This window comes from Siphateles boraxobius, unplaced genomic scaffold (assembly GCF_051911475.1).
Source record: "Siphateles boraxobius isolate OS27281-9 unplaced genomic scaffold, OSU_SipBor_1 46, whole genome shotgun sequence".
Lineage (NCBI taxonomy): Eukaryota > Metazoa > Chordata > Actinopteri > Cypriniformes > Leuciscidae > Siphateles > Siphateles boraxobius.
The window spans coordinates 3,307,091-3,321,220 of NW_027509097.1; the positions used below are offsets into that span (position 1 = coordinate 3,307,091).

A 14,130-nucleotide genomic window follows, 5' to 3' on the forward strand; every position below is an offset into this window, starting at 1 on the left:
AAGGTTAATAGGATTTTGTTCACATCAATAGCGCTGATGGCACGCCATGTGAGCCGCTGCCCCCACATCAAACTCATGACACAAAAGCGGCAAAATGCATGGCGGGCTTCAGCACTTCTGAGCTTCTTTCTGCACAACAGGGCCACGGTGCCTGGGCGGTCATAATGACCAGTGGATGGCCAGAAGGATGTTTCTGGTTTGTGAGTTTTCTCTATTATACACATATTGTATGTGCTGTTAAAATGTGAAATATTTCTCAGTAGTTTTAAGCTTGAGTCATCACAAAATTACATTTAGAAAACTGGCTCTTTAATCCTGTTTATTTTGCATTTCTGCCTGATGCGGCTTCATATTAATTCAAGGCAGTAGCTGTTTTCACATATCATGGACTAACTAAATTATAAATTATAGTATACTTGCTCTGTGGAGCATTAGTGCTAATATTGAATCTCTCAGTTTAATATTCATCCTAGTTGCAGTGTTAGTTCTGTGCAAATTATTCAGTGACTATTAGGGGTGTGTGTGTATACAGGTAAAATAATATATGGCTCATTATTTCTGTTTGTATAAAGGGTATTTTTTGGTTTTATTGGTGTGTTTGTTTTTTTTTTGTAAATGTATATTTTTATCATTGCTTTATGTCGTATAAAGCAATGATTCCAGGGCTCAGACTCACTGTTCTAGGCTCAGACTCACTCTCCCAGTTTAAATCTAGATTAAAGACGCATCTCGTTAGCCTATATTCATATAATGCATCTCCTAACCTTATACAGTTATATCAATTCAAATGCACATGATTAGTCTTGCTTAATGTTATGAACAGCAGCAACGCAAATTATTTTCTATTTGTTTCTCTGTTTTATCTCGGGATGCCCATCTTGAGGTAACTAGAGAGTGTGTCAGCTCCAGTTTGGATGAAGCCTATTATGAAGATTGCAGATGCCCAACACCTATGAAGAGACGGCGACAACTCCTGCGAAGACTTCAGATGACGCAAACTCTGAATCAACATGCAATGCTACATTTTTCTAAATGTCATAATAATTTATGAACAAAAAAGTATTCATTACTTCAATGAGATTATTGTTTCGGCATTGAATGTTTACATTGTTAAATTAATACCTAAAACCTAATTTTGCTAACTGTGATTTTGTATATGTACATTTCTGAAATACAGAACTTCTTGTGAACAGATCACTCTAAATTGTAATGTGGACTCATGCATCTTCTGTAAAGCTGCTTTGAAATGATATGTATTGTGAAAAGCGCCATACAAATAAATAAATGTGAATTGAATATAAATACTGCTCAAGTGAAACACCACCAATTAAACTTGAAAACTCCACAGCTTATATTATATAAATGCCAAAAACATATATATTTTTTATGTAGTTAACTATAGTTGTTGTTTGTATCTTGTTGTGTAGCTAACTTCTTTTAAAACTACTGTTGAACTAAGCTTGAACTGTCTAGTTGTACCATATGTAGATGTTTCTTATGAATTCATCAAATGGTTATAGACTACAAGACCTCTGAAGCAAGCGATGAGTGGACTGTTGTTTTATTGGAAATATTCTTCCCATTTTATGGATTATTTCTGGCTCCACACTGGAAAATAAATCCTCTTTTAGGGCTTGTCTGTGTCGGGGGGCCAGTGGAGGCCTTGGTTGGATAGACATAAATATAGTATACCACATGCTCTGTAAAGGATGCTGAATTATCTTTATGAGGAGAAACATCAATGGCTTTGATGGCTTCTCGCTGGGGCTCTAAGTACCCATCTATTGGACTACAAAAGATCTAACACGTCACCCACACACACACTAGTAAGAAATGGTGGGAAATGGATGGAATCGATGATCAAGTCGCTCCATTGTGGTCTCCCCTAACCAGCATGTGGCCGTTTCGTTCTCCCTTGCCCTCCTACAGTATTTATGGGAGCCCTGTGTCTTTCTGGCACTTTAATTGGGAACGGGAGTGGACGGTAGATGAGAAGCGGGCCAAAAGCATGTGATTGCTGTCAAGCCAGAGAAACGCAGCAGCCAGGAAAAGAGGGAGAGATAGAAGGAAAAAGAGCTAGAGAAAAGAGAGAAGCATCAAAGCTCTGGGAAAGAGGCCAGGACACTGCTGAGTCTGACACTTCCTCATCCGATGGACTCTTCCCAGTCAGCGCTGTTTTGTTGCCTTGTCACGTAAAATGCAACTCTATGAGGGCGAAATCTCATTCTCGTTTTTGATTGATTTATTGTTTTCTCCTCACCCACTCTTGCTTGCTCGCCTTTCTTTTTCCGTGCGCTCGCATGTTTATTTTCTTGCAGTATTATCTACAAAAACAACCCAGCACCATAAGGGGAAGAGATGTTGATCTGTCTATGTTACCACTCATCTCTCCAACCAAAGCATCCCACTAACTTGTGGACAGTGAATGCGATGATGAAAGCTGAAGTCTTTGACGTAAAATTGTCCGTCAACAGGCTGCGCCAGCCCCCTCATCGCATGCAGCAGGGTTGTTACTGCTGTCTCTGTTGTCTGATGCCGGTGGCCTGACAAGCTTTGCACTCTGATCTGACACCATACGAGTTTCATTTGATTTTAACCGAATCATGTTGCACTGGTAGGCCCACATTTCAACAACTGGCACGTCTAGGTTTGACTCTCAACTGTTTCATGTCCCGAGTTGATCTTAGCTAAAATGCATCTTTCATGCATGTTGAAAGCCAGGACATCAGCTGCTATTATCAGGTCACAGTTATATTGTAAGCCTTTGAGTTAATAATAATACGCACACAATAATTTCTGTTTTGGAACATCAGGATGTGGTCATTAATATAAAGAGGGTTATTATGGCTCTTTGTATCCCACACATCGATTCATCGTAATAGCCTTTTATCATTGATTTTCTTCTAATACATCATTAGCTATCATGCTGAAAGCATCATCCGCTAGGTATGAGTTAATTTGATGTTCGTGAGTCATGTTCGTAACTGACACTTTGTGCTTGTTTGTGTTGTGTGTTAATGGTCAGACTGACTGAAACTGCTCATATTTTATACTTTAATTCCCATGATGCTAGCAACTCCACAGTCACAGGTTTGATTCCCATTTTTGTATCTGGCAATTGCTTTAATCCATTGTATAAATTGAAAGAAACCCTAAGAATCGATTCCAGAATTTTGGTGTTGTTAGCACAATGCTCTACTGTTTGAACTAATAAAGGAAACACACACATGGCTTGAAATATAGTCACTTTATAAGTACACTCATAAAATACACTTTATATGTTTTTGTTGTGCTAACAGCCTAAAATGGCGCTTCGAAAAAGTACCATGATAAAGATGGTAAAAACATGCTAATTTAGTGGTACTGTTTGATTTATATTCCACTTAAATTGCATTGTAAGGCATTTGAAACACAACCAATGCATTATCATGGGATTGTGTCCATTGTACCAAGTAATTTTTTCACAGGGGGTAAAAATAAATAAAACTTTGCTTATATATATAATACCTGTACCCAACATTTGCAGCTCCTTCAACCCTAAGAGTAACAGCTCTTACCTTTCCGACATACTGTTTTCCATTTCCTGTCCACTCCTCTAAGAGAAAGAAACTATTCCACATCCATCCTCGTTTAGTGCGGTGTAGAGTCTGTCCATCCCGATCCAACGTGCTAATTCCAGGCACCGGCCGGATCAGTGCACTGCTCCAGCCCAGCAAGCAGGACAACAGGAGGAAAGTAACTTGATTGATTATCATTGTATCCGATCACTCCTGGAGAGTCCTTGACAAGGAATCAATTAAGAAACAGAGCTCTGTGTTGAAGATACTGCTGAATAGTGGGACCGACGAAATGGGGCATCTTATCCTTAATTCTCTTCAATTATGTCTTCTTGGGGCCTGTGAAGGAGAGAAAAGATCTTTAAGAAAGCATTTCATTTGCAAATTTACCTCTGGGTCAAGTGCCAGATATTACAACAACACTCTGTAAATGTATGTTAGCTGACTAAAAGTCATGTTGGCTAACTAGAAAACGAATCATTAATATTAATTGATTAAGTGATTTTAGCACACAGCAGTCACTTGGTGGTCTCTAATTGATGAATTTCTTGAGCTTGAACATCTCTAAACATTTACTTTCCTCACTCGGCATAGATTTGCAGTTACCGCCAAAACGCAGCAAGTCGATAGCAAACTCGAACTGCTGAAAAATGCTGAGGACTTCTACTTCTATGTCACAAACTAGCATAAAAGAAGCAAAAGCAGCGGTTCACAGAAGCACGCTCTCCTCTAGGACTAGTTCTGATAGGTAATTTGGAGGAAGTATGCATAATTTATTGGCTTTTGGAAGTTAATCCTAATAAATCTTTCTTCCCTCATTTGACGAAAGCCCATTTTCCAGGCGTCTGCAGGAAAAGGCCAAGGAGCCAGGTTAGCCTGACAGGCATTCATTACGGCAAACGTCTCCAGGGGTCTTGCAAGCAAACGAGGAGCAGATTCATAATGTTGTGGCGTTTTTGTTCAACGATCCGAATCAAAGAAAAGAAAAGAAGTGGAGGCTAAGCTAGGCAAAGGGGGGTGAAAAAAAAGAGAAATAAAACACACACAGTGTCAACGGGACCATCTCAGCGAACAAAGCCATTCCTTTCTTTGTCTAAGAGCAAATTAGGGCTCTGGTTCTATTTGATGTGACTGAAGTTATGCATGTAAATGACATTGTCTTGTGAATACGAATCCAATAATTTACTTAATGAGATATGGATGAAGTTAGGAATTATTCACTAGGCAGTGTTTGAAAGTGTGCAGACTACTTGTAATTTGTGGAATCACTGGCTTCGCTAATGCGAGTAATGAATTTTGTCAGCCCCAGCAGAGGAGGCCTTTTGTGGCCCAATCTTCCATTCAGACATATGTTTCAATGCAGCTCATGGTTAGCTAGTAGGTCAGAACTTTGACATTAGGTAGGTCTGCAGAGGTCTTTATGAATTAAACATGACTTTTCTGAGCCTTTCACATCCAGTATATGAATCACACTTTTGCAAAAACTGAGACGGCTTGTGTATGTGTAGGAAAAGTGCCGCCCACATTTGATTTTGGAGTAAGGGTCATAGAGAAGCATGTAATCAGCAGTTGGCATAGAAAAACCTGCCCAAGTCTCGCGTGACCTTGACGGACAGATAAATATTCATCTGTCAGTGTCATGGTCCACAACCGACTTGATTGATTTGAAGGTTTCTATGACACGTTTTCCATCCATGGTCTTAGCTCAAGGGCGAGGATGGACAAAAGAGTAATAAAAATGAGTTCTGATTTATGCATGTTTATTGCAACGCTCTTTCAAAACCTGATGAAGTCTGCTAATTGGCGCTCCCCTCCTCATAGCACTGATGGATTTAATTCAGTTCTCAGTGATGTGTCATTTATCTATCAATGTCATCTCTATTTTCTCAAGTTCTCTCTTTTTTCCAAAATTGCTTCGGAAAAATAAAAATAGCACAAATTGTTCGCATTCAGTAAGAGAGTATAGCTACAAAATGAATGTGGATAGCAGCACAATCAGTTTAGTCTATTGCAGATTTCTGAGAACCAGAATACATTTATTACTATTTATACATTTATTTTATGTACTTTATTGCATGCATTTTACTGAAGTCTGCTGAAATGTATTGCGGATCCAAATTCATGAGCGCTGTTTAAAATTTTTACATTAATCCAGTCAGATGTTGTCCTTTTATAGCTCAGGAGATTTAACATAGTTCTCACTCATGTCTCATTCAAGTATCTTTGTTTATTCTATCAGATGATTGTCCCTAAAAAAAAAAAACATTAAACTAAATAAATAGCCACAAATATATTTTTTTTCACATACAGTAAGAGTATAGAGTTATAAAATGAATGTGGAAAGCAGCACAGATAACTCATAATAATTTGGTCTAGTATCTTAATGTTCTTCTCAAAAGAAAAATCTGAGAAATAGGAGAAACATATTATTATTATTATTATTTATGTATTTTATGTATTTGTTTATTATTATTATTACTATTATTATTATTATTTAAGTTTCCTCAAGTTTGCTGACATTAATTGTGGCTAAAATCTCTGAATGCTGTTTTAGAATTGACATTATTCTCCTTTAATAGAGTTCTCAGTTACGTTTCATTCAAGTATATATATATATATATATATATATATATATATATATATATATATATATATATACATACATATATATTAATTTCTTTTAAGGGATTTTAGGAGAATCATCCGAGACAAAAAAAAAAAAATATATATATATATATATATATATATATATATATATATATATATATACACATATATATATATATATATATATTTTTTTTTTGTCTCGGATGATTATCCTAAAATCCCTTAGAAGAAATTAATAGCCATAATAGACAATTATTAACATAGCATAGCATAAGTAAATCAGAACCATTTCTTTTTATTTATTTATTTTTTGCAGATGTTGGTATATTCAAAGTGTGAAATGTGAGCACAGTTTGAGATTTTTTTTTTAAATCTTTTTCAGACATGTGTGGTTAAAATTGTAGAACTGATGAAATGATGTTCCCCTTGATGTTCAGACGTTACTCTTGCATACCTCAGATTTAATGTTCTTAATGTTAGAGTTCTCAATAGAGTTAGGTCTCAATGCCCAATTTTGGTATTTTCTTAAAATATATTAGTAGAGCTTTAAATGAGGATAGCTACTTTTGTTTTGGAAGAATTTGATTAAACTTTTTATTGGAGACTTTGGTATGCTGGCAACATTAAGCACAGTTTAAGATGCTGTTGAGATTACATGAGAGAACATGGGATTATTAAACAATCTGAGAAATGAGATTTAAGCCATTACAAATTCGTATCCACACATATGTTTACTGCACAAACGACTTGTGGTTCTCATTGTTCACAAGTGTTGTTTAATAATTGACGTTTACCTCCTCGGGCTGCTTTTGCTTTCATTAGGCATGGCGAGTTGAGTTATCCAATCACACGCTGTACAAGGTTTTTGGAAGTTTACACAACATATTCATGGAGTGAGAAGTGCTGTTTATATCCAGCTCTGCCGGGGAGATGTTAACACTTGTAAAAAGGCCCAGACAGGAAATTGTGATGACTATGATGACTGCAGGACAGGGTGCCAGAAAATGTAAAAAATAAAAATAATAATTCATGTTAGTTTAGCCCTTCCTCTGCAATGGCAAGAACGTTCTGGGAAAAAATGCCCGCAATTGTGTGCACCAATTTATGCGTGGTGATTCTCATGATTGCATTTTCTAATTATCATTCAAGGCTGTCCTTGAGGTTTAATAGCATTCTGGATATTAATCTTTGATACAGCATGCCTATTAAGCATTAGGCCAGTGAATCTTTTTTTTATTAGTATTTTGCCTGTTACCATACAACAAAGAAAAAAAAAATCTCTTGCCAGACGTTTAGGACTGTCACGTAATTATCTCACTTTGATTAGTGCATTGAACACTTGTTTATGAGAGGCTGTAAGGGAGGATCCCTGATACTATATAAGGGGAGGAACGAGGGATGCGCGAGGGAGTCGAGCGAGGAGGAAGAATCTTCTCACTTGTCCTATTAAGAGTGTCTAATTAGTGTGTATATGTGAATTTAGGAGTGTGTGGATATGCTAGTCGAGGCATAATGAGGTAATACTATATAATTATGAATTAATTGGCAGGGAGGATGGCGCGTTGTCCTTCTGAAATCTGCAAACGGATGACCCAGTTGATCTGTGTGACACGCAAAACATTTTGTGCCTGTGCAGAGCGGTATTTTGCAGGCGTACAACAAAGTTCACGTTTTGTAATTTGCAGGCCTGATTGACAGTGATACACCACTAAAGTCTGCAGGATCAGACCGCTACCGCAAACACAGACCCATAGTCTATGTAATTGCCGTTGTCCTGTCTGCAAGGTACTGCTATATTTCTCCCAAGGTTTATAAAAGCAGTCTGGGGCAGCGTTGTCTTTAGGGAATACATCTGCCAGAGTTCAACACGGCTTCGTTCACTCATGCTACACCCCCCCACCCCCCCGCCCACCCCCTCCTCTTTCTCTCCTTAGAATATTCCCCCTAAGACCATATCAGACACGGATCATTTAGGGAAACTGGGTTATTTCTGTCCACACCTGACTGTGTTCTGATGGATGTCTGGAGCCATATTTGGGATACGGCAGCTTGTGTCTGTGCATTTGTCGTGCTTATTATTGCTCGGGTAAAGTTTTTTGGTGCTTCTTTTTTTCTTGACCTTGAGATTTTGACATCTCAAGCTTTAAATGATAGAGACTTTATGCAGCTCATAAGTTTGACGGGAGAACTTCTGGGAACAGGATTAACTAATTGCTTAATAATACATAGACTGTATGTGGTGTAAAAGATTGAAATATTGCCCAAGGCCTGTCTGATATCTCACAATCGAAGCAGCCTCCTGGTCTGTCCAGATTACTTGCAGGGCATCAATCTCTCTGCCATTGTCAGATAAAGATGGAGGCTAAGTCTGTTTTGTTTTAACATTTAATATGGCAGAGCCCTTCCATCACTTTAAATTTAGGGCTGGGGCTTGTGGCAGCAGGATTTGTAGGGTTTTAAATGTTTGCTTGTGAAAGTAAAGTCATGACGCCTTAAAAAGATTCAAGATCAACATGAGGAAGACTGATCTTCATTGCTGCTTAGCACAGAATTTTGAGCCACTTGGTGGAGCTAACTCTCTCTCAGATAACACTGAAAGTTCTGTATCTGAGTCTCGCTCTGTTTCCCTGTGTATATCATATGTCTTCAGTCTAAAAGGGTAAAAATAAATGCTAATGATTTTGTACTGAAGACTTAATTCTGATTCGGAAGTGGATTCTGATTGGCCTTTTTTATTTTTTATATCAATTTTATATTAATTTTAGGGCAGATTTTATTTAGAAAGTGAAAATACTTTATGCATCACCTTTGTCATCCAGTCAAAATATACTCTTAGAGAAAAAGGTTCTTATGTGGATCCATGGGTTCTTGACTAAATTTTAAAAGAACACTTAATTCCAAAAAGGTTATATGTATAAGGAGAAATGTCTTAAATAATTTCACAATACTTTAATGTTTAACAGGTAATAATAATAAAAAAAAAAAAATTCTAACAATAATGTGTCTTACGAGCTGCTTAATTCATACATTTTAATAAACAATGCATTAAAACACAATTAAATAATTTAACTAAAGCCATAAAACGATCCCATAAAATGTGTTATACACGAAGCACCTCTAAAGTTCTTGATGTGATAGAGTGAAGCTATACAATTTTTGTGAATAGCTCAAAATTTCATAAGTTCATATCTAAATTTCTGACTTTGAAATCTCGCAAATCTGAGCAATGTTTTAGACATTGTTGAGATCTCTTCCATGAGAGACTATTAGGAAGTTTTTCTCAGAGGGGAAAAAATCTGAGAAGCAGAGGGTCTCCATTTGTATTGTTTAATCTCATGGAGAAAATACAGAGATATTATAATCTTTATAATTAAGTATCTTTCCAGAAAGAAAGATCTCCCAAGACATTTGTCTCCTAAATGTGTATGCTGTCAGTGACAGATCTTCTATTCACAGGCTTTTGTGTGTTTCCAAGTGAATCGTTTTGCATTGAAAGAAATGCTATTAGTGTGGCTAATTTAGAACGCAGAAATGCAGCAAGCACTCTAGAGGTTAATTTGTGTTGGACAATAATGACCACACTCACTAATGACCTCCAATACCGAGATCCAGTTGATCGGCTGTATTTAACAGCAGCAAAGCCTAGTGTGTGTGTGTGTGTGTGTGTGTGTGTGCGTTTGTGTGTGTGTGTGTGTGTGTGTGTGTGTGTGTGTGTGTGTGTGTGTGTGTGTGTGTGTGTGTGTGTGTGTGTGTGTGTGTGTGTGTGTGTGTGTGTTTGAAAAAAACAGTGAGTGAGTGATTAGGCATGAGCAGTGGGGTAGACTCTAGCTGTGTCCAATGCAATACATATTTATGAAATATTTCAGTACATCTCTCACTCTATCTCTTGCAAACACACGCACACACACACACACACGCACATCGTTTATCTTCAAACTGAGGCTGCCTGTAAAATAGCTGCCAGATGACACACAGGTCAAAGCAATAATCTGCTTATCAGAATCAAGCAAAAGCATTTGTTTAATTGCAGGATTCATAACAGCTATTGTCAAATAAAATTACTGCAGAGCAGAGGAGTGCAGCCAGCCAGTATGAAGTTTTTTAGACAAATCTTTTACTTAATGTTTTATTTTTTAATGCACCTATAACAATCTTACCTGGGTGTAGAAATACAGTTTTTTTTTTTAAATAACAAAAATTATCATAAAAGCAATAATGAAACAAGCCTTTTAATCTAAAATGACATCATTTTGCCTCTGTATTGGCAAACAAGAATAGTAAACATCTTTTGAAAGTAGAAGCAATGCAGCGTCTAGAGATGTTCAACAATTCAACAACACAGCACAAAAACAGTTTTAACAGTTCCTACCCAGGATTTTTTCTACAATATAAACTCAATAAGCCTCAATAAATCCTGTAAAGTCCTTGACTGTAAATATGGCATTGAGTCATTTCAAAAGCGACTAAACTATCTCTTTAGATCATACGCATATTATTTGAAACCACCTGCAAAAGAAACTAATCAACAGTGTACTCACACTCTCTTTTCGCGTTTGCCACGTCTTTCTCAGTTGCTTTAAATCCGTCTTAGCCACTCTTTAATCAAATAGTTCCTCCAGTATAAAATGATCTCCACGGCAACCACTCTGCAGGGCACATTTGTCTTAATGATAACCTTTAGATTCAGCGAGCGAGAGAGAAAATTACGTACATGACTGCTCTCTTTCCGGACTCTCCTCATCCGTCTGAGCAAGAGTGGGACCGAGAGAGCACAAGAGCAACAGAGCCGGAGAGGGAGAGGGAGGGAGGGACTGATGAGAGAGAGAGAGAGAGAGAGAGAGAGAGAGAGAGAGAGAGAGAGAGAGAGAGAGAGAGAGAGAGAGAGAGAGAGAGAGAGGGTTTTACCTTCGTTGTCTATACTCCATTGTTTTCCGCTGGGTTTTCAGGCAACTTCTATATCTCCTTAGCATAAGCTCCACGCTTGTCACCTTCCCTCTTAGTTTTCGCTGTAAGACTGAACATTGTCCTGAAGCTTACTCTGTGAGAGAGAGAGAGCTGTCTGACTGTTCTCTCTTTTCTTATTCTAGTCCCTTTGTCTTAAATTTTCCCAATGCTTTTTGATTTCTACTTGTCTTTTTACCTCCTTTTGTGTCTGTCGGTGTATTATTTTTTCTTTCATCTGTTCTCTCTCTCTCTCTCTCTCTCTCTCTCTCTCTCTCTCTCTCTCTCTCTCTCTCTCTCTCTCTCTCTCTCTCTCTCTCTCTCTCTCGCTCGCTCGCTCTCTCTCTCTCCCTCTCTTTTTGAGTGTCAGGGAGATTGTGGCAACAGGATTGAGCCCATGATTGGCTGCCACTCAGTCGTCGCCGATGAAAGACAGCAGAAAAAAGAAGGGTAGAGAGAGAAGAAGAGGCTTTACTCCCCTGGAGCTGCGGTTTTGACTTCGCTTGCCACAGATTGTGGGGGGGGTGGGGGGTTAGGAAGATACACTGCCATCGGCCGAGAGAGATATAAAGCGAGAGGGAAGAGGTCAAGGATATGAGGGCCATGGGCGTTAGAACCGCAGGCAATAGATGGCGGTAGCGATCCACAGCTTATGGAAGTCGCTTGATAGATGGACTCATCGATGCTAACTGTCCAAAGCGATCCGAGCTTGATCTAATCAGGGTTCAATGACAGTGGAATGAAGGAGAAAGAGCCCATAATAAGTAAATCAACACCAGGAGAGAGGCAAAAGTGAGGTAGGAGATGGGGGTGGGGTGGACCATGTCCAGGCACTCAGCGGGAGTGTCATTACCAGCTCTCTCCTCCGGTTCGTATTAGTCCATCACCTCACAGTAAACGAACCGATGGAGAAAAGCTGGATTTTTTTTTTTAAATGCCACAAAGACAAACTTAAGAGATATATATTACCAGAGCATTTGACAGAGAGATTTAAAATCATGAAAGACTGACATATATTGACCCGTACCAAAGTTGTAGATCCGTCTTGAATCAATGTGAAAATGTATGGCTCAAACATGAAAAAAAATTGTCATCAATTACTCACCCTCATGTCGTTTCATCTTTGAAACACAAATGAGGATATTTTTACCTGAAAATTGAGAGATTTCTGTCCCTCCATTGACAGCTACGCAACTACCACTTTTTCGCATCAAACTGTTCAGAGAGATCATAAAATTAATCCATATGAATCTAGCTGTTTAGTCCAGATTGAGATTGAACAGACTGAATTTAGGCTTTTATTAACAAATAAACAAATGCTCAGTACTTGCTTGACACACCTCATTGGTTCTTGCAGAAGCTCAAACGTGCTGTGCAACAAGAGAATGAACCGCATTGGTTCTTGCAGAAGCACAAACTTAATGCGTAACATGAGAAGGTACTCATTGGTTCTTGCAAAAGCTCAAGCGTGCTGCGTAACACAAGAATGAACTTCATTGGTTCTTCCAGAAGCTCAAACGTGCTGCTTAACACGAGAATGAACCACATTGGTTCTTGCGAAAGCTCAAACGCGATGCGTAACACAAGAATGAACCTCATTGGTTCTTGCGAAAGCTCAAATGCGATGCGCAAACACGAGAATTAACCTCATTGGTTCTCGTACATCAAGCGAACATGCTTGAGCTTCCATTTACCACAACTGATGTGTGAGTTGAATGTTTATATGTGAATAAAAACCTAAATTAAATCTGTTCATCATTTAAAGCGATCGCTTTTTGTTGCGTCAAAGTGGTAGTTGCGTAGCTGTCGATGGAGGGACAGACAGCGCTCAGATTTCAGCGAAAAGCTCTTCATTTGTGTTTCGAAGATGAATGATATTCTTTTGGGTTTGGAATGACAGGGTTGATGACAGTAAATTATAATAGAAATTTCATTTTTGGGTGAACTACTGTATCCCATTAAACATTCTATTCATCAGAGAATGAAAATTTTCAAAAAATAAATATAAGATGATGACACAGAAGACTCTATTCAGCTAATATTCAGCTGACTAATATCCAGCTTTACCATCGCAGGAATAAATTACTTTCTTTTAAAATCTCTTAAAATAGGATACAGTTAATTTACATTGTAATAATATTTCACAGTATTACTCTTTTTTTTATGTATTTTTCTTCAAATAAATGCAATCATATATCACTTATTAATACTTAATATACTTAAGAAATATATATATATATATATATATATATATATATATATATATATATATATATATATATATATATATATAAAGCAAATACGGCAGTAGTTGTGCGGCAATATCACACTTGGTTAGGACTGACAAATTACTCATTGCTGGAAGCCAGGTTAGGACTCAGTGTTAGTAGGGTAAATCTACAAAAGGCACACAGAAGACTTCAGTGAGGATTGTGTTTTAAATGCATCTAAAAAGAAAGAAAGGTTGGTCTGAGGGCAGTGATGGGCTCAATGAACACAGTCTGTGTGCCGTAACACTGCTTTGTGGTAGTGCCAAGTCCTCATCTTCTGTAATTTAAACAGAATGTGTGTATGCACTTGTGTTGTTTATGAACCCATAGCTGTGATAAAAGGGAAAGACAAAGCCTTTTGGAAGTATTTTACAGAGATAAACATAAGGTTTATTTTCATCCTGAGAGGAATGCTGGGAGACCTACACAGCTCTGGAGATTACTTGTGCCAAAAAAAAAAAAAAAAAAAAAGATTTCTATGTTCTATCAGTTTGTATGTCTTGGCTTCAAGCCGTTTTTATAAGGAACACATTTGCTTTTGATTAGGCTCAAAACTGTTATATATTTGAAATCAGACATTTTTCAGCTAATCTCTTTGTATTCAGTGGAATAAATCGCCACATGGGGCACTGCTGCTGTTTCACGGATTCACTGTCATTTTGCATCATGTAGTGATCTAGGTTTTTCTAAATTGCCAAAAGTAGATCTCAGAGCTTTAACAGACTCTACTTTTTTTGTTCCAATTCATCTCATCA

The 14,130-nt window shown here is 37.7% G+C and overlaps 1 protein-coding gene across 1 annotated transcript in view; it reads right to left on the reverse strand.

The window, feature by feature from the left end:
* The window catches only part of cdh10b (cadherin 10, type 2b (T2-cadherin)), a 56,768-nt gene extending 45,822 nt beyond the window's left edge, over window positions 1-10,946 (reverse strand). Inside the window, exons 1-2 of the mRNA XM_077200315.1 lie at window positions 10,703-10,946; window positions 3,558-3,896 (exon numbers count right to left, since the gene is read on the reverse strand). Coding sequence (XP_077056430.1) covers window positions 3,558-3,755 — 198 coding nt within the window. The 5' untranslated portion in view covers window positions 3,756-3,896; window positions 10,703-10,946. The remainder of the gene's footprint in view (window positions 1-3,557; window positions 3,897-10,702) is intronic.
* Between the last annotated feature and the right edge of the window lie 3,184 nt (window positions 10,947-14,130).